This window comes from Rhinopithecus bieti, unplaced genomic scaffold (assembly GCF_001698545.2).
Source record: "Rhinopithecus bieti isolate Rb0 unplaced genomic scaffold, ASM169854v2 scaffold_13900, whole genome shotgun sequence".
NCBI classification, from domain to species: Eukaryota; Metazoa; Chordata; class Mammalia; order Primates; family Cercopithecidae; genus Rhinopithecus; species Rhinopithecus bieti.
The window spans coordinates 2,572,437-2,591,354 of NW_016808376.1; the positions used below are offsets into that span (position 1 = coordinate 2,572,437).

General features: G+C 40.3%; 1 protein-coding gene across 5 annotated transcripts in view; it reads left to right on the forward strand.

Annotated features, from left to right (window-relative positions):
- CELF2 (CUGBP Elav-like family member 2) overlaps positions 1-18,918 on the forward strand; it is a 558,220-nt gene that overhangs the window by 127,399 nt on the left and 411,903 nt on the right. For all 5 annotated transcript variants that reach the window (XM_017886678.1, XM_017886680.1, XM_017886681.1 and 2 more), the window contains exon 2: positions 3,603-3,638. In XM_017886678.1, the coding sequence (XP_017742167.1) occupies positions 3,603-3,638 (36 nt within the window). The remainder of the gene's footprint in view (positions 1-3,602; positions 3,639-18,918) is intronic.

Consider the following 18,918-nt stretch of genomic DNA (forward strand, 5'->3'; position numbering starts at 1 on the left):
GTCATCAGGTTTTCGGTAATCATGGACATCAAGTAATATCTGTAACTCTCATGTAAGTTTTTAGCACATGACTGTGTAAGGCATAGTTTTCTCCTGCTGGAACTTAATACGTGATGAACATGACTTTCCCCTAGCATCTGTCTTTTGCTTTCAAGGTAGGGCCAACACCTTTGTCTTTGAATGTGTGCTTCACTGAATAAAGTTCTGCGTTGTCTTTTGTGCGTAAATCCACCCATACTCCACTATTTGGAATTTCATTTTTGTTGTTGTTGTTGTTTAGAGACAGAGTTTTGCTCAGTTGTCCAGAGTGGAGGGCAGTGGCACTATCACTGCTCACTGCAACCTCTGCCTCCCTGGTTCAAACAATTCTCCTGCCTCAGCCTCCCAAATAGCTGGGATTACAGGCTTGTGCCACCACACCTGGCTAATTTTTGTATTTTTAGTAGAGATGGGGCTTGACCATACTGGTCAGGCTGGTCTTGGACTCCTGGCCTCAAGTGATCCACCCACCTCAGCCTCCCAAAGTGCTGGGATTATAGTCATGAGCCACTGCACCTGGACTGGAATTTCCTTCTTCTTTTTTTTTTTTTTTTTTTTTTTAAAGGAAAAGAACTTCGAGACATTTGTATCTAATTCAACATCAGTTTTCTTAAGCAACTTGTCATGTTTTATCTTTTCAAAGTTTCCAACTTAGTTTTACAGAAACAAGAATTTTCCACACTTGTATTTCATCAATTTTACATCACGCTTAATTAAATTTAAAAATTACAGTGATTACCAATACCATAAGCGGGTTGGGGAACGAACACAACATACTCTTGCTAAGCTTGGAGACTGAAGCAGCTGGAGCCAAAGCAAAGCAGGTGCTCTTAGGAGGCTTCAGCCTCTGTGTTTTCCCATGCGAGTAAAGGATGCTGGTCAATCAAGCAAGCTTTTGAAACAGAGGTCAATTGTGGACATTTCTATTGCAGTGGATTGTTGTTTTGTTTTGTTTTGTTTTGTTTTTAAGAGAGAATGTCACTCTGTTGCCCAGATGGAGTGGAGTGGTGTGGCACAATCATGACTCACTATAGCCTTGACCTCCTGGGCTCAAGCAGTCCTCCCGCTTCAGCCTCCCAAGTAGCTAGGATTACAAGCAGGCACCATGATACCCAGCTAATTTTTAAAATGTTTGGTAAAGACAGGGTCTCGCTGTGTTGCCCTGGCTGGTCTCAAACTCCTGGGCTCAAGCCATCCTCCTGCCTCAGCCTCCCAAAGTGCTAGGATCACAGGTGTAAGCCGCTGTGCTTGACCTTACTGCAGTGGTCTCAGTTGATGACAGCTTTGTCACCAGAGGACATTTAGCATTGTCTGAGGACATGTTTGGGAGTTATAATGGGGCGGGTGGGGAGCGGTACTACCAGCATCAGTGGGTAGATGACAGGGGTGCTATTAAACATTTCTCAATGTCCAAGGTAAAACAATGTCCAAAACAAAAGATTATCTAGCTCAAAATAATGTCAAGGTTGAGAAATGCAGCTCCACTGTGATTTAAATGGATTTATTATAATGTATGAACAACATTGTTTTAAAAGATACCAGGGGACTCATCATATTAAAATATGTATAGTCTGGAAAGCAAAAATAAAAAGTTAAAAGATTAGACTAAAAGAAATTTAGTTGTATCTTAACTCTGTGCTGTTAGTGTTACTATGATCAAGCTGTAAACATGAATCTCACCCTCAAGGTCAATGAGGCCAGAAAAGTTCATTCATTCCTGATAGGATTAATAAATATTTATTGAGTATATATGTTGGTCTCAAATGACAGAAAGATAAAGGATAAAACAAACATTTAAAAGATACTTCTGTTGTAATAAATGTCCTAAGGGAAGGCTAAAGGGAGGGTTGTTTTTTAGCTGGGGTATCCACAATTCCAGATTCTGTTTGGAAAGAAAAATTTTTTATGTAGACACTAAATTCTTCAAAGAGATGAACGTGTGTGACCTTTCAGTGGCATAGTGGACAATGCCTTCAACTCTGGTTTTGCTGAAGGAATGAAAACTTTCTCCCCAAAGCCGATTTTTGTAGCAATAAAACCTGATTGTTTAATATTATATGATTACTTAGGAAATAATATTTTTATAGAAACTAAACTTATTCATTTCTTAAGGAAGTATGGCTCTGTGGGAACCACCACTTCTCCAAACTACCCAGGTGTTTTCACAGGTAGTAAATAGGAAGAGCGAGTTCTAATAGCTGGGAGGGTCAGGGAATGTCCTTTGTTGAGAAGGAAGTCCTTTGTTTGAATTGACACAGTAGGAAAAGAAAATGTTCATTTAAAGCTGAGGCTCTTAACCAGGATTGACACATTAGATTCAGGAGGCCGATGAACCATCTACAAGTGTGTACCACAGTGTGTGTGTATGTATTGTTATTTTCTCTATATAAGGTGTTTGTATCTTTCATGAGATTCTTAAAGGAGTTATATGACACTAAGGAGATTTTACACCATTGTTGCTAAGAATTACACCTTTAATCCTTTGGTCTAAAGTTGAGCCCTTGTCTCCTTTTAAAGGAGTTCAACATAAAGCCTTTATCTCCTCCTTCTACTCATTGTTCTCTTCTCTTTCCAAAAATACATTTCTGATTGAAAGACAAGAGATGGGCTGGGTGCAGTGGTTCAAATCCCAGCACTTTGGTAGGCTGTCAGATCACTTGAGGTCAGGAGCTCAAGACTAGCCTGGCCAACATGGAGAAACCCCATCTCTACTAAAAATACAAAAGTTAGCTGGACATGGTGGCACACACCTGTAATCCCAGCTACTCAGGAGGCTGAGGCACGAGAATCGCTGGAACCCAGGAGGCAGAGGTTGCAGTGAGCCGAGATCACGCCAGTGTACCGCAGCCTGGGCAACAGAGAGAGACACTGTCTGGAAAATAAAAACAGAAAACGAAAGACAAGAGATGGCAATTAGGACAAAGTTAGTTCTGAAATTTGTCCCTGGTCATTTTTATTAATATGCTATAGAGTCTTTCTTTAGTGACTTTTCTTTTGTGCCATTTGAATTATAGTATCTACCTTCAACAGTCCCCAGTGGTAGAACTTTATAACAAAGAAATGAAAAACAGCAATTTGCTGCTAAAAGAATTCCATTTTGTGCTGTCTGTGTTCCTTCATAAGCTTTGGGTGACAGAGGTCAACATGAAGCAACATCCCAAAAGGAATACGTTTCTCAGAGATTCTTGGAGAGAGATCATGGGTGCTTTGTTTAACATGTAAATGTCTACAAGGTGGTTTGGGATTTGTTTCTCCTTCTATTATCCTTCTGAATGTTGTACATTTTTACATTTTAATGTTTTGAACTCAGTTGCATTCAACTACCAGAAAGTAGAGGCAGATATTTTGCACGTGTATAAAATTTCCATTGAAAGTAACCATTGGAATGATTAATGGGAATTAACCAGAAATGCAATTAGTCAATTTTAACTTTCTAACCACCTGCATGTATGGTATCTTCTTTATACCTGGTACCATAATACTTATTATGTGAATGAATATATTTTTGTCATTCACCAAAACGAACTGAATCACGCTTAATCTTCTTTTTCTCCTTCCTGCAGAGAGACGGCCACAGAGTTAGCTGGGAGTCTACCAAGGTGAGCACGCTGGCTTTACTTATTCTATGCCTGATTTCTTATAACCACAAAGAGAAGTACTGTGCCATGTCCTCTGTAAGAGGGTCTTCTCATTTTGTCTTCCTTGTGTCAGATTTTGATACCTCATACATCACTATGTAAATGCCAAAAATTATGCATGAGTCACAAATACATGATGTAACCAAGAAGTAATGAGGCTCATGTTCATAAATGACTTAGAGAGATTATTCATATTCCTTTGAAGTCATATAGTATATTTGGAGATGTATATATGAGCTAGATATGCCATAGAAATCATAAACATGCTGCTTCCTTTATTATGCTCACGGGAATTGGCAATCGAAAAACATATTGAATTGATTTTTTCTTCAATATATTCATTACTGTTACTGTGTTCGGGGACTTAGAGATTTATGAAAGAATCCCGAGCTTCCCCTGAAGAGCTCACATCATAGTATTGATGGCATAAGTGCGGTGGAATTCTCATTGTCATCGAAATAAATACTTAGTAATATTATATCATAGAAAGAAATTAATATGCAATTGATCAATGTGTTTTATATGTAATGTATTAATGTGGTTTATATGTTTTTGATATTTATGTCAATAATTACATAAGACATGATTAACAGAATGCAAGCTCTAGATAACTAGCCATCAAGGATGATTACCAGCATTTAATGGAAGAGAGGGAGAAATGGAGAAAAGAAGGAAGGAAGGAGGAAGGGAGGACAGGAGAGGAGATGGGAGTAAGACTGGGAAGACAGGAAGAAAGGACGAAGGAAGAGAGGAAGGGAGGGAGAGGGGATGGGGGAGGGAAGACTGGGGAGGGAAGAAGAAAGGAAGAAAGGGAGGGAGGGAGGGAGAGAGGAAGGGGCAATAATTTAAGCGGTATTTTACTGGGCATTGCATGTATCTAGAATCTCTCCTGAGCACCAAGGATCATGCCTTTGTTTGTTCTTGTTGTTGTTGTTGTTGTTATTTTTTGAGACACAATCTCGCTCTGTCACCCAGGCTGGTGTGCAGTGGTGCAGTCTCAACTCACTGCAACCCCCGCCTCCCAGGTTCAAGTGATTCTCCTGCCTCAGCCTTCTGGGTAGCTGGGATTACAGGAGACTGCCACCGCACCTGGCTAATTTTTGTATTTTTAGTAGAGATGGGGTTTTGCCATGTTGACCAGGCTGGTCTCATTCCTGACCTCAGGTGATCCACCTGTCTTAGCCTCCCAAAATGCTAGGATTACAGGCATGAACCACTGTGCCCAGCCAGGTGTTTCTTTGTTTTTTGTTTGTTTTTGTTTGTTTGTTTTAGCTGGAGTCTCCTTCTGTCACCCAGGCTGGAGCACAGTGGCATGATCTTGGCTCACTGCAAATTCCGCTGCTGGGTTCAAGCGATTCTCCTGCCTTAGCCTCCTGAATAGCTGGGATTACAGGCGTGCACCACCACGCCTGGCTAATTTTTGTATTTTTAGTAGAGATGGGGTTTCACCATGTTGGCCAGCTGGTCTCAAACTCCTGACCTCAGGTGATCCACCTGCTTCGGCCTCCCAAAGTGCTGGGATTACAAGTGTGAGCCACCGTGCCCAGTCAGGTCGGATGTTTCTTAAAGAGAGGAGAAACTTACTCATCTACATGCGTACAAGACATCAGGAGAGGGGGGAAGGAAGTGGAGTCCTTGAGAAGGCAAGAGGGCACGGGATCCAGGGCACAGACGGGATTAGCCTGAGAGGAGAGCTCAGGCTTCCATCTGAACAAGGATGGAAGCAGGAAAGGGCTGCGTGGATTCAGAGTGCTGTGTGGGACTGGGGCCTCAGGGAGTCTTAGACCTTCTACCTAAGCATGGATGGGATTACAGGCGTGAGCCCCCGCGCCTGTCTCGTGCTTTAGTTTTTGAAGGTACTCGATAATCATGCGTGAATGTATTAATATGTCCTAGGATATTGCCTAGAAACTGTTGGAAGTAGAAATCCAGAGAATCTCAAGAACACGAAAAGCAGAGTGAGCACAGTGTTGTCATGAACAGCGCTGGAGAACAGGGGAAAATACAAATTGTTGCCATCTGTTACCGGAGATAAGCACATTTGGTTGCTTTTTTTATGTAAAGAAAATCTTTGCTTATAGGATCATGATTAATATTGCCAAAAAAAACTGTTTACTGTGATCCAAATATTTAAATTACTATATGTCTTCATTCTTTGGATAACGTCCCAGAGAAACATTTCCATCGTGTGCCAGTTTTCAGGGTTAAAACTGTCCGAGTGTTCTGGTCTGTGTCTCCCTGCTGAGTTTGTTTGTCTTTGTGCTTTCACTCTGGAAAAAGTCCACCCTGAAGACCTGAGCATCCCATCATGTGTGGGGAGAGAGAGTGTTATGTGTCTACGCACATTTGTGCTGAGGAAGTTAATCCTGAAATAATGGAATGAGGAATGACTTCCAAACTTTTGTAGAGCAGCTAAGGGGTGGACCACCTCTGTGTTGTCAGAAGAGACCCACTCCGTGCTATAATCACACAGATGAAAATTACTCAGATGTCTGAGAAATCACCGTCAACACCCAGAATTCTATTAAGTAGCGCTGTATTTTGAATACCAAGCAGCAATGCATTTATTCCCCAGGAACGATCTTTTGTAGCTGGTTTATTACTCAAGGGAGAGGCTGCTCTCTCCTTAAGTTTGGTGGGTGGTATTTTGGTAATGAGCCTACTTATTTTCTTCAGGAATTTTGTTATTCTAATGTCGAGTCATGTAGAAAATAAACAACATGCCAACATGCCCATTCTAACTGCAATTTGCAGTCACCGCACTGCCTGGCAATAAAGAAGTGAGAAATATACGTCAGTGATTTCACAATCGTGCTTCTAATATACAGCTTCAGGTATTCTTTTGACTTCTCCAGGGGCAGTTTGAGATGTAGCCATTGACAGGTATTTGCCTTCCCCACATTAACATGAAATAATGTGATTATTTGATGATGAATCCTTCCCTTGCGTCCAGATTATTTCTTTTGCTAGTGTTTGTTTGTTTGTACAGTCTCGTAGAATTCCATTAGTTGTTTCAGCTTTCAGCCTTTTTTCAGATTTCTTCAGCCTGTCACAAGGAAAGTACAAATTAGCCCCGAAATACCTCGGTGCTGTGGAAAACAAGGCACCTGTAGTTATTTTGTGTGTTTGTAGGCTAATGATTAGTGGAACATGACACTTTGAGTTTTTTCTGCATTTAGTCATAAAAGTGCGCTTACGCTGTGACGTCTAGGAAAAATGGAAAATTGCAACTCAGGCAATGGCTAACTAGTGATATGTGGCTGGGAAGGAAGACAGTGGCATTTGAGAACAGTTTTATGGTTTGGTTTTCATTGGCCATGACTGTCTTGAAATGTTCCGAAAGGCCATTTACACTGGTTGCATAAGGGTGGAGTATTTCCACTGTCATTACCTTACATGGTACTAATTTAAAGTACCCTGGCCACTGGTGGATAATATTCTGTGAAAATGTGCACATCCTGTAGCAGTGGATTGCATCTGGGTAGTTAAAAATGCTTTGAAGTCTAAATGAGATATGTGCCCAAGGTGCTTGAACAGGCACTAGGTTTGTTTTTCATTACTGATGATAACCTAAATGTGTTTTTGAATTCTTGCCATTGCTGAAATTAAAGCCTGGTAGTAATAAGTCACCAGAAAAAAATTGGATTATATGAGCAACATGCACTAAGCATTGTAATTATATTATAAATATTAAAACCAATGATCTTGTCAGGATTAAAACAAACATTTAAACTGGCTACATGTACTATTCATGCCGATCTCTTTATCTTGAAGTGTCCTGGAAACGGGATGTATGGAACCATTTCTTGAACTGTGAACACAATCATTTTCAATCTTATAAATGACTCCTTGCTTTTATTTTTGCTTGTAGCAAAGGACAATTTAGCAATCTGAGCAATTGTTTTCCCCATTACAATCATGTTTTTCAAGATCTGGTTTTAGGATGAAGGCAGTTGCGTTTCAGTAGATGTGTTTTAATTAAATCGTGGTGAAACCCAACGTGTTCAAATGGAATGAGGTTTCAATATAAATGCCTATAAAGAGAGAAAAGTTTATTTTGGATAGCAGAGTAAATATCTAAACAAGGTTTATATCAACAGAGGTTGATATAACAGAGGTTTTACTGTTTTACTGTGAGCTGCTGTTTTTGGTAAAAAGGGAGCATTTTAATTCCTTGTTAACAGAGTCCACTGTTATTCAACATAAACTAAACAGTTTAGAAAATGAAGGGATATAACAGACCTTAACAGAAGTATCTTAAGTACTGCAGTAGAGATTCACATGCTGATTCTTATACACAACACCAAAAAGTCAGGATGTTCTCTGAGGACCATGAAGTATTCGTCAATGAAGCTTAAAATAATTCGGAATATAAATCAGATGTCATCTTGTACCAGATTTTAGTATAAACCAGTGAAAGCAGGGGCCAAAAGTTAAAGTAAAGTTACGAAAGAAAAATGTAGACTTTTCCCTTGTATATTAATCCAGTAACTTGATCTCTTTTTTTTGCCTTCTGTGAGGCGGTTAGGAAACAATTCAGTCTAAGCAATTGGGGAGCCCCCAATACCTAGAACACTGGCGTATACCATAGGATCACTGTTTGAGAGCCTCTACCAAGAAGACAGAACTGCCTGGTTTGCATGACTGTCAGAGACAAAAGCCATTATACTGCCGTTTTGCATGTGAAATTCTGGTCTTAAGTCATAGATCTTTGTTATCTGAAATTTGAACTGAACAGATCCTGTTTAATGGACGGGCGAGACTTACCTCTCCAGTTGACCATATATTTCTCAGTCATGGATGTGACAGATCAGGGAGCAATAGGCAGAAACAGTGGAAGCAAAGAGAATTCAGATCATCTCTGAGAGCTCACCTTTCTACATGGAGGGCTTTGATAGGTAACAAGACCTCCTATTTCTCGCTGTCCTCGGTACACAGTGCCATCTTCTGAAAGACTCACAGAAATTGGGAGATAAATACGCTGGTACTTCCAGGCCAACCTCTAGAGTCGATGGATGGATACTTCCTGTCTTCTTTATAATCCCTAAGAAACAGCAGCTCCCCCAGCTCTCCTGGGGCCCATGCCTGGCACTGTTCCGTATTGACATAGTTCATCCTCTATCGTTAATTCAACCAAGGTACAGCATGCACTAAGTATATGTCAAGCATGGTTGTAGGCTTAGCATATACTTAGTACGTGCTGTACCTTGGTTGTGGGAGAAAACAGACAGGACACCATCTCTTCTCTGAAGTGGTTCAGTGGCATGAAGAAGGTAGCAATCATCCCAGTGCTATGGGGAAGGGTTTAACCCATAAAGAACTAGGAAAACATCAAAGCAAACAAAAAACCCAAAGGATTTCAGCAGCGAGATGGGCTAGTTCTGATCAGAGGCAGTAAGGACAGAATCCTGAACCAACCTTCTGAGCAGGACTGGAGTGGGTAGGTCAGAGTGGGTGAGCACAGGCCAGGGGATAGCCCACGGAGTCCCCAGACCTTGCCACCCTCCAAACCCTCTTCTTTCAGATTCACTACCTGGCTCACAATACAAAACAAACACACTGGCTTAAGTGGCTGGTTTCCATACCTTTCACAACCCAACTTTCTCCTCCCAGTGCCCAACCATCACAAGGTACCCAGACTCTGTGATCACAGCTGCAGGTGGTGAGGTGTGCTATCTCTTCCTCCCTGCCCCAGCCCCTACTTGCTCACCTTTTCTAATGCATCTACCACTCATAGTCTGTGCTGCACAAACCTTTCTCTTACAATGTCCTTCTTTATTATTTTTCTCAAGTTGAATCCATTGAAAAGACTCTGTAGTTATAGCAGGCTAAAAATGCAGGTTGAGTTTGTAGCTGTGGTTCAAGAGGTCAGAGAAGGCCCAGGGTGAATTCAGAGCCTCATTGGTCTGAAGGTGTCCCCCAGAATTCATGTGCTGAAAGCCTAATCCTCAATGTAACTCTGGGGTGGTGGGAATGAATGGGAGGTGGTGAGGTCATGAGGGCTCTGATGTCATGAGCAGATCAATGCCACTGTGAAAAGGGCTTGTAGGGGCAGATTCACTCGCTTTCTCACTCTTCTGCCACGTGAGGACCCAATGTTTGTCTTCTCTTGCTCTTCTGCCATCTGCCATGTGAGGACACCGTAAGAAGGCTCACACCGATGTTGGTGTTTTGAGCTTGGACTTCCCAGCCTCCAGAACTGTGAGAAATGAATCTGTGTTCTTTGTCAATTACTCAGTCTGTGTGATTCTGTTATAACAGCACAAAACGGACTACAGCCAGCACCCTGGTATACCGTCTGCCATCTTCATCATGTTGATAACGTGCACCTCATGCTCACAGCAACTCCAGCCATCACATGGGGACCACGTCCAACTTCTTCCATGGGACTGTTTTTTAGGGGAGGAATCCCTTTTCCATGCCTGATCCCCTAGGGAGGGGACATTGGATTTCTGGGATTCTCAGCCTTTGTAATGGAAGGCCTGTTCTGTCAGCAAGGAGAAAGGTAGGAGTCAGGGTAAGGGGAGAATCGATTGTAAGTGCTTAAAGAATGGCATCCATGTCAGGTAGGTGCTCTTCTTCTTCTCCGTCTGGGTAAACCCAATGGCCATTTAGCTGTGATCCTATTTAGCCCCTCAGCCGCATTCAACCTAGGGACGACTTCCTCCTCCATGAAGTGCTCTCTTCATTGTAGAGACATCAAGCCCTCCAGGTTTCCCTCCTCTCTCGCTGGCCATTCTTCATCAGTCTTCTGTTATTCCTTGCCAGCTTGACTGGCCTCTGCAGGTTGAGGTGTGCCAGGGTGCCCTGGGCATTGCTCTGTTCCCCTGTGGGAAGGGAGTGGACAGAGATTTCATCTAGCTCCGTGATTTTAAAGATCATCTTTATGCAGATGGTTCTCATTTGTAGATCTTTAGCCCTGACTTCTTCCTTGAGCTTCAAAGCTGAATACCCAGCTGCGAATGTGACTCTCTACTTGGAAGTGTAACCTTAAACTTGATGTGGCTGGAAAAGAACTCTTGAACCCTACTTCAGCCCACCTTATCATCATACACCCAACACTCAAAGGAGAACCTAGGGACATTTAAAAAAATAAACAAACACCACCTTTTTCTGTTTTCAGACTTAGCAGATAACTTGTTAGCTCAGCTTCCAAAATGTATCTTTATTTATTTATTTTTTTTGAAACGGGTCTCACTCTGTTGCCCAGATGAAAGTTCAGTAGCATGATCATAGCACACTGCAGCCTCCAACTCCTGGGCTCAAGTGATCATCCTGCCTCAGACTCCCAAGTAGCTGGGACCACAGGTGCACATCACCACACTGGGCTAATTCTGAACATTTTTTGTGGAGATGCAGTCTTGGTATGTTACCCAAGCTGGTCTCAAACTCTGGGCCTCAAGCAGCTCTCCCACCTTGGCCTCCTAAAATGCTGGGATTACAGGCATGGGGTACCATGCCCAGCCTAAAATTTATCTTCAATTTGTCTACTTTCTCTATCTCTTTCCAAGCCACTGTAAACTCCCACCTGAACTGTTAAACGGCCTTCCAAATTGTCCTTCCCACTTCCTCTTTTGCAATTCATTCTCTACATAGAAGTCCAAATGATCTCTGAAAAGTCATCCATCAAAATATTGTTTTCTTCATAAAATCATGTAAGAGTTTCCTATTGCTTAGAATAAAATCAGCACAATGTACTTTGGTTCCAAGGGCTGCTTTTGTCTACCTCTGCAGCCTCATCGCCTGCTACTTTCTTTCTCATTTACTTTGCTTCTGACACACTGGCCTTTCTCCCCACTTACTTCCACAGAAAATTCTCCTTTCACCACCCTATTAAGTAACCCCCCAACACACTTCTTGTCACATTTATTGTCATCTGTTTTTCTTCATTGATTTATATATGATCTGTTCCCTTCCCCTTAGCTCCAGAACAATGTTTCCCTTGCCTGTCTGGTTTACTCCTGTATTTGTAGGCCCCTGAACAGAACTGGCAGTCAATAAATGTTTTGAATGACTGTATGAGCCTCCATTCCAGAGATAAGAAAACTGACATCTGGTCTCCTAGACTTTGCACGTGTTCTTCCTTCTATTTGGAAGTCCTGTGTCATCACTCTGCTCTTTTTCTCCCCTATCAAATTCTCTACCACTTTTTCTTCTAGATCCAGATTTCTTCTAGATCCAGCCATAACATCTATTTATGTGTTGTCTGTACCATTTTTGTGCTATAACATCACAGTTGAGTGGTTGTGGCAGAGATGGTATAGCCCCCAAACTGAAAATATTTACTGTTTACTTTTATAGAAAGGTTTGCTGACCACTGTTCTAGACACATCCTAGGTTTCTTTGATACCTTCTCTGCCCTGAAGAGTTTTATGTTCCTTCTATTGGTTCCCAAAGACCCCAGTTTTAGCCTCTATCCTACCATCTGTGTCACCCAATAATGTAATTGACTAGAGGACTTTTACACCTTCTCCACTAAGTAGGAAACACACTAAAACCTTATTACTATTCATTTTTTGTCCCCAGTGCCTAGCAGTGCCTGGAACATAGTAGGCACTGAATAAATATTTGCATAAGTGTTTGACCATCTGAATAGATGTTTAAATGAATTAATAAGTGTTTGAGTGGATTAATAAATGTTTGAATCAATGAATAAATGTTTGAATTAGGAAAGGAGGGAGGAAGGATTGAGGAAACCTTCTCCTAAAGAACCAGGGGTAGACAAGATGTATGATTTCTGCCTTCTCTCACCCTTCTCACTCTTCTCACTGCTCCGTAGATTTTTGCACCTGGAAAAATTCATCTAATTGGCTGGAAAGTTATTAACCTAAATCCGGTTGTTGCCAAGCTGCACAGAGCTGTTGCTTTCGAGGCCATGTTAACATGGAGGCTAAGAGGTCAGGCTTTGGGCTCAGAAATGCTTGAATCTTGTGTCTGCCATTTCTTAATCATGTGAACTTAAACAAGTTATTATAGTTATTCTCTCTGCCTCAGTCTTTCATTTATAACATTGGAAGAATTATAATACCCATCTCATAGTATCACTGTGTGGAGATAACCCATGTAAAGTATTTAGCTCAATGCCTGCCGCATAGCAATCAATACATGGTAGCTGTTATCTCAGTTTGCTGAAAGAGAGGATTATGCTAATTATTTTACCAGTGCTTAGGTGTGTTCAAATCTAAGAAAAGATACTGTATTACATTATAAGGAGCAGCCCAGCAAAGTGATGCAGTGCATATGATCTAGAGCCAAACTCCGGCTTATGTTAAAATCCCAGTTCAGCCACTTACTTGGTCTTTGACCTTGTGCAAGTTTCTTCGCCTCTGTCTGCCTCAGTTTCTTCATCTGTAAAATGGGTAATCATAGGGTCAGCTGTTCTGAGAAGTAAGTGACATGATACATGTAAAGTGCTTAAAACAGTGTTTGCTGTTTATCTTATTATAAGGAAATTAAAGTTACCTGTTAGTTGAAATTTGAGGTGGAGATGAGAGTGCATCAAGCCATCGGGCATATAACCCTGTAATTCAGATTTTAATTATGCAGTGCCTAGATTGTTGCCTTGCTATGAGTTATTGTTGATGATTTAAAAGAGAATACCCAAAGCATTAAATGTAAAAGTCCCCTGACCTTGCTGTAAAACATGAAAATAACAGTCGCTTAAAGGAAGTATATATGCAAATACTGCCCACCTATCACAGGCAGTTCCAACACAAATGTGCTGTTCATTAATTCTCCAAATTCTTTATAGATGCGTATAAGAATCCGTAGTGAGTGAATTAAATTACACTTGTTTTGTAATATAGTGTTCTGGTGTGTAACAGACTATCAAAGGAATGATCTTTACGAGGAAAACTTTAGAATATTGTTAAGTTACTCGCTGTGTGACCTATTTAGACTTCTCAGATTCTTCTTGTGGTAGACTGCATAATTAAATTTTAAATGGAACATGATAAAGAAATTATACTGGTGATCTCCAGAGATTCGGCTACCCTATTTGGCTCTTTATAAGAGTATAGCAAAGACATACTTTAAAATTAATAAAGGCCTGCCCTAATTTTTTTTTTCCTTTTAGATTTTCCTTATCTGCTCTGTAATTCAAAGCTATGTTGCATGATCCACAAGTGTTTCCTGAAATAAATGATCAAAATAAAAATTCTTAAAAGCACATTTATCCCAATTTGAGAATTCCATTATTTGTGCATGAGAGCTTTTGTGCAGCAGTGGAGCTTCTTTAAGATAAAACCTGCCATTTTCTGGATTTGTCACCATAGAGAATTGGAGATTTATTCATTCTGTTTGTGGAAGCATTCATATCTTCAGAGTTTATAGAGCAAAGGGGTAGAAAATAGCTTCCATGGAAGATACAGTTTTGCGGTTAGAATTCCTCATTTGCTACCTAAACGTTACTGGTCCCTTGGGTGAATAATTGTTTTCCATAACCTTTTGCTATTCATTTTCTTCTGTATTTAAGGGGGCATTTCCAAGATATAATAACATTCTATATTAAACACAATATTCTCCTCTTTAATAACTTTTGTAATATAAAGCACACCCATGTTAGTTTAAAAGCCTTTCTTTTTCCTCTAAAGGATTTCAGATTTTGCTGTCCAATGAGCTTTGACAAAAACAAAACAGGTTGGAGAGTTTCTGTGCCTGCCCAAGGTTGATTTGCTTTTTATACCTTCTTAAATATTGGCTTCCACTGATGTTTGGGATTGTCAAGCTACCAAGAACATATAAATTAATAAAATTTATTCGTATGTATACGTAGATAGTTTTAAACCTTGTAAACCTTTCTTTTCGGATTAGATTTTGTAAATGTTTCTATTATGTATTTTCCTTTTCCTTCTTTCTGGCAAATACGCAGTTTTCTTTTTGGACTCAAACCACTCAAGCATCCTATATTGTGTTCATTTTTCAAATAAGCAACATTAGACTCACAAAACACTATATAAAACCAAGCTGAGGCAGTGACATGAGCCAACAGAGAAAATAAATTCCCCATTAGACCTGACTATTCATCCTTAAACCTCTACTTGTCATGCTGGCTGGGGGTGGGGAGTGTAGCTTTAAGGAATAAGGCCAGGCTCCATAAAGGATTCTGAAGAGAAACTCATATTGGAAACATGATTATCTGGTGAGTAAGTGGAAACTCTGTTTACCACCACAGTACAGAATTTGAGACCCTCCCTCACCCAGATCCCAACCTGTGGAACTCAGGCTAGCATCGACATAGTGACACCTGGTGGCCCCTAATTCATCACTGGGCACCACGGCACCCCTTCCAAAGTAAAGAAAATTTATTTCCAAATTAGGCTTTCAATGTAATAGGTTTCTGCATATGGTTTACAAGTTTTTAAAATATATACCTAATTAATAATGGAGATGCTTACGGACACCACAATGAAACCTTAAAATGAATCTCTTGATAATAGCAGTACATTAGTCTTTTCTCACGCTGCTAATAAAGGCATACCCACAATGGAGTAATTTATAAAGAAAAGAGGTTTAATGGACTCACAGTTCCACATGGCTGGGGAGGCCTCACAACTATGGCAGAAGGTGAATGAGAATCAAAGTCACGTCTTACATGGTGGCCAGCAAGAGAACTTGCACAGGGGAACTGCCCTTTATAAAACCATCACATCTCATGAATCGTATTCACTATCATGAGAACAGCATGGGAAAGACCTGCCCCCATGATTCAGTTACCTCCCACCAGGTCCCTCCCACAACGTGTGGGAGTTCAAGATGAGATTTGGGTGGGGACACAGCCAAAACATATCAGGCAGTATCATTACTAATGACATCTTTGATCAAGGAAATATATGAGGTCCTATGGGGGATGCAAGGTACAATGATCCCTGCCCTTAAGAACCAAAAGATTCTACTAAAAAAAAAAATCAAACTCATAGAAGCAGAGTAGCATGGGGGCTGGACAAAGGATGCAGTTGGGAGTGGGGAGATGTTGGTCAAAGGGTACAGAATTTCACTGGACAGGAGGAATGGCTTTCGGAGGTCTATTGTACAGCATGATGACTACAATTAATGTATGTATACTGGAAAATTGCTAGGAAGGTAGATTTTAAATGTTCTCATCACAAAAAAAAATGATCAATATGTGAAGTGATAGATATGTAATTATTTGATTTAAACATTCCACAGTGTATGTATATGTACATCAAGACATCACAATGTACCCCATAAATATGGGAAAGTTTTACCTTGTCAATTATAAATTAAACTAATAAATTAGTTAATTAAATAAAAGAACCAGATGGTTCTAAAAGTAGGAATCAATTTTAGTAGGGGAAAGCATGTTCTTTCTTAGCAAAATGTCTCTTATGTGATAAAGTACATATATATATATGTATAAAATACATTAAGTAACATATACCTGGACTAAACAATTAAGTGCAGAGAAGACAGAACATTTTTCATATGGCAAATGAAAGAATATCATTGGAGGGAATATTCCTTCTGCAGCCAGAAAGGTCAAAAATAAAGCAGAGTGCAAGGAACGTAGAGTGTCTTGAGATGGAGACCCAGCCAGCTGGTTTCACCCAGATGGTTTGTTAAGAGAATAATGAAATATGAATTAGAGAAGTAGACAGAAGCCAGATTGTAAAGCTTTAGAATTATAGAAGTGGTTTACTTTTTAAAAAAAAAAAAATTGACCCAAGGCCAGGTGCAGTGGCTCATGCCTATAATCCCAGCACTTTGGGAGGCTGAGGCAGGAGGGATGCTTGAGCCCAGGAGTTCAAGGCCAGCTTGGGCAACATGGCAAAACCAAGTCTCTATAAAAAAAAAAAAAGTACAAAAGTTAGCCAGGCACGGTGGCACACGACTGTAGTCCCAGTTACTCAGGAGGCTGAGGTGGGAGGATCGCTTGAACCTGGGAGGTTGAGGCATGATGGCACCACTGCACTCCAGCCTAGGTGACAGATTATAACCATATATAAAACAAATTTTGACACATAATAGTTATACATATTTATGTGGTACAGTATGATATTTCTACACCTGAATACATTGTGCAAAAATCAAATCAGGGTATTTAGCATATCTGTCATCTCATAAAATTATCATTTCTTTGTTGTGAGAGCATTTAAAATTACCTGTTTTGAAACATATAACATATTGTAATTTTATATTATTATAACCACAGTCACCCTATTATACAATAGAGCAACAGAGCTTAGTATCTAATGGTAACTTTATAACCATTGACCTTCTCTCCCAGTGCCCTCCTCTCATCCCCACCCCACCCCATCCCCTGGTAACCACTATTCTGCTCTCTACTTCTATCATATCAGCCTCTTTAGATTCCACATATGAGTAAGGTGATATGGTATTTGTCTTTCTGTGCCTAGCTTATCTCAGTTGACATGTTCTTCAAGTTCATCCATATTGTTGAAAATGACAGATTTTGACTTTTTTATGGCCAAAGAGTATTCTATTGTGTGTATATGCCACATTTTCTTTATCTGTTCATCTGTGGATGGACGCTTAGGTTGATTCCATATCTTGGCTATTGTGGATAATGGTGCCATAAACACGGGAGTGCAGATATGTCCTGACATATTGATTTTAATTCCTTTGCACGTATACCCAATAGTGGGATTGCTACATCATATGGCAGTTCTATTTTTAGATTTTGGGGGAACTTCCATACTGATTTCTGTAATGGCTATGCTAATGTGAATTCCCACAAACAGTATATAAGGGTTCCCTTTCTCCAGTCAGTGCCAGCATTTCTTATTTTGTATCTTTTTGACAATAGCCATTTTAATTGGGGTGAGGTGATACCTCATTGTGATTTGCTTTGTTTTGTTTTCACTACCAGTAGGGGTATTGGAACAGGGTTAAAAATATAATTCAAAGAGCATGTTAGCAGGGTTAATCTGACGGTAATCTGTAAAATCTATCATGGTGGGAAGAGCCAGCAGCTTGTAAACTCCTCGAGGAGTGACCCCACGTCTACTGTGCTCACCTTTCTATCCTCAACACCTAGCATAGTGCCTCCAGCACACAACAGGTGTTCAAATATGCATCAGATGAACTCGTGAGTAAATGGGAGCTAAGAATCTTTCTGAATGGTGGAAGTGAGCATAACAGGTGCATGAACTAGACTGATCATTGTAGAAACAAAAACGAAATAGTTGATTACAGAAAATATTGGGAAAAACTAATCAATATTATTTGCTTAAACTCAGGCAACGAAGGAGGGAGCGAGCAGTCCACGTGATTCTCACGTTTCCAGTTTAGGAATGTCATAGTATCATGAACAAAAACGAGGGATGTCTGGAGGAAGAGGCATTCATTGGAAATGCAGAGCTAGAACGAGGGTTGTTTTGTACTGAGTTTGAGAGGGTGAGGGTTGAAGGGCAGTTATGCACATAGAACTCAACGTTTGGGTGTTTAGTAAGAAAGCATCTTGTACGTTGTTTGCATGGAGGTTCAGTTGAAGCCATTTTGCACACCCTAAAGGATTTTGCTGTTGTCTTATCCTGGTGACATTCCTTGCTAAATTAGACAAGATGCAAATTTGATAGAGATTCCTTAAGAACAAATAATATTACTGCAAAGATAAATGCAATACTCAAAAGGATTTTAATTTCTTCTAGTAATTTCTCAGGAGTAAAAGGAAAAAGGACTTCTCTGGGGTGACTTTGTCATAGACTGTGCTTCTCTTTTGACCACCCACCTCAACTGGCATTTTTGCTGACATTCACTATGAAAATTTGGTGCACAACACTGTTAGGGGAGATCTGTTGGCAACAGAATCGTGTACGCTGCTTGTTCTCATCTGGCCTTTCACATCTTGGCCTGGTATTCCTTGGCTTATTTTGTCATGTCTGGAGTTTCATCTTTTCTGGGTTCTTGCCTGAAGCTCTGGCAGATGACAGTGTTCAGCTGAGAAAGTCCTATCCAACTTCAACTTCCATAATGCAAGAATTTCTCTTGACTACCAGGGTGAATGGAAACCCAAGATTCATGAGACATTGTAGCTATTCATTTTGTCACCTTTCTTCAGTATGGCCTAAGTATCCTAAATTAGAATTTCCTATAAAAGAGCAGAGATGAGTTTGAGACAGTGCTTTGAGAGAAACTTGGGCATAACAAGTAAGGGAAAATAGGTCATACAGTGGCTGGTAGCTAATATGGTATACCATCCCAAGGGTTGTTTAGCCACAGGGATTTCCTTTTTTTTTTTTTTTTTTTTTTTTTTTTTTTT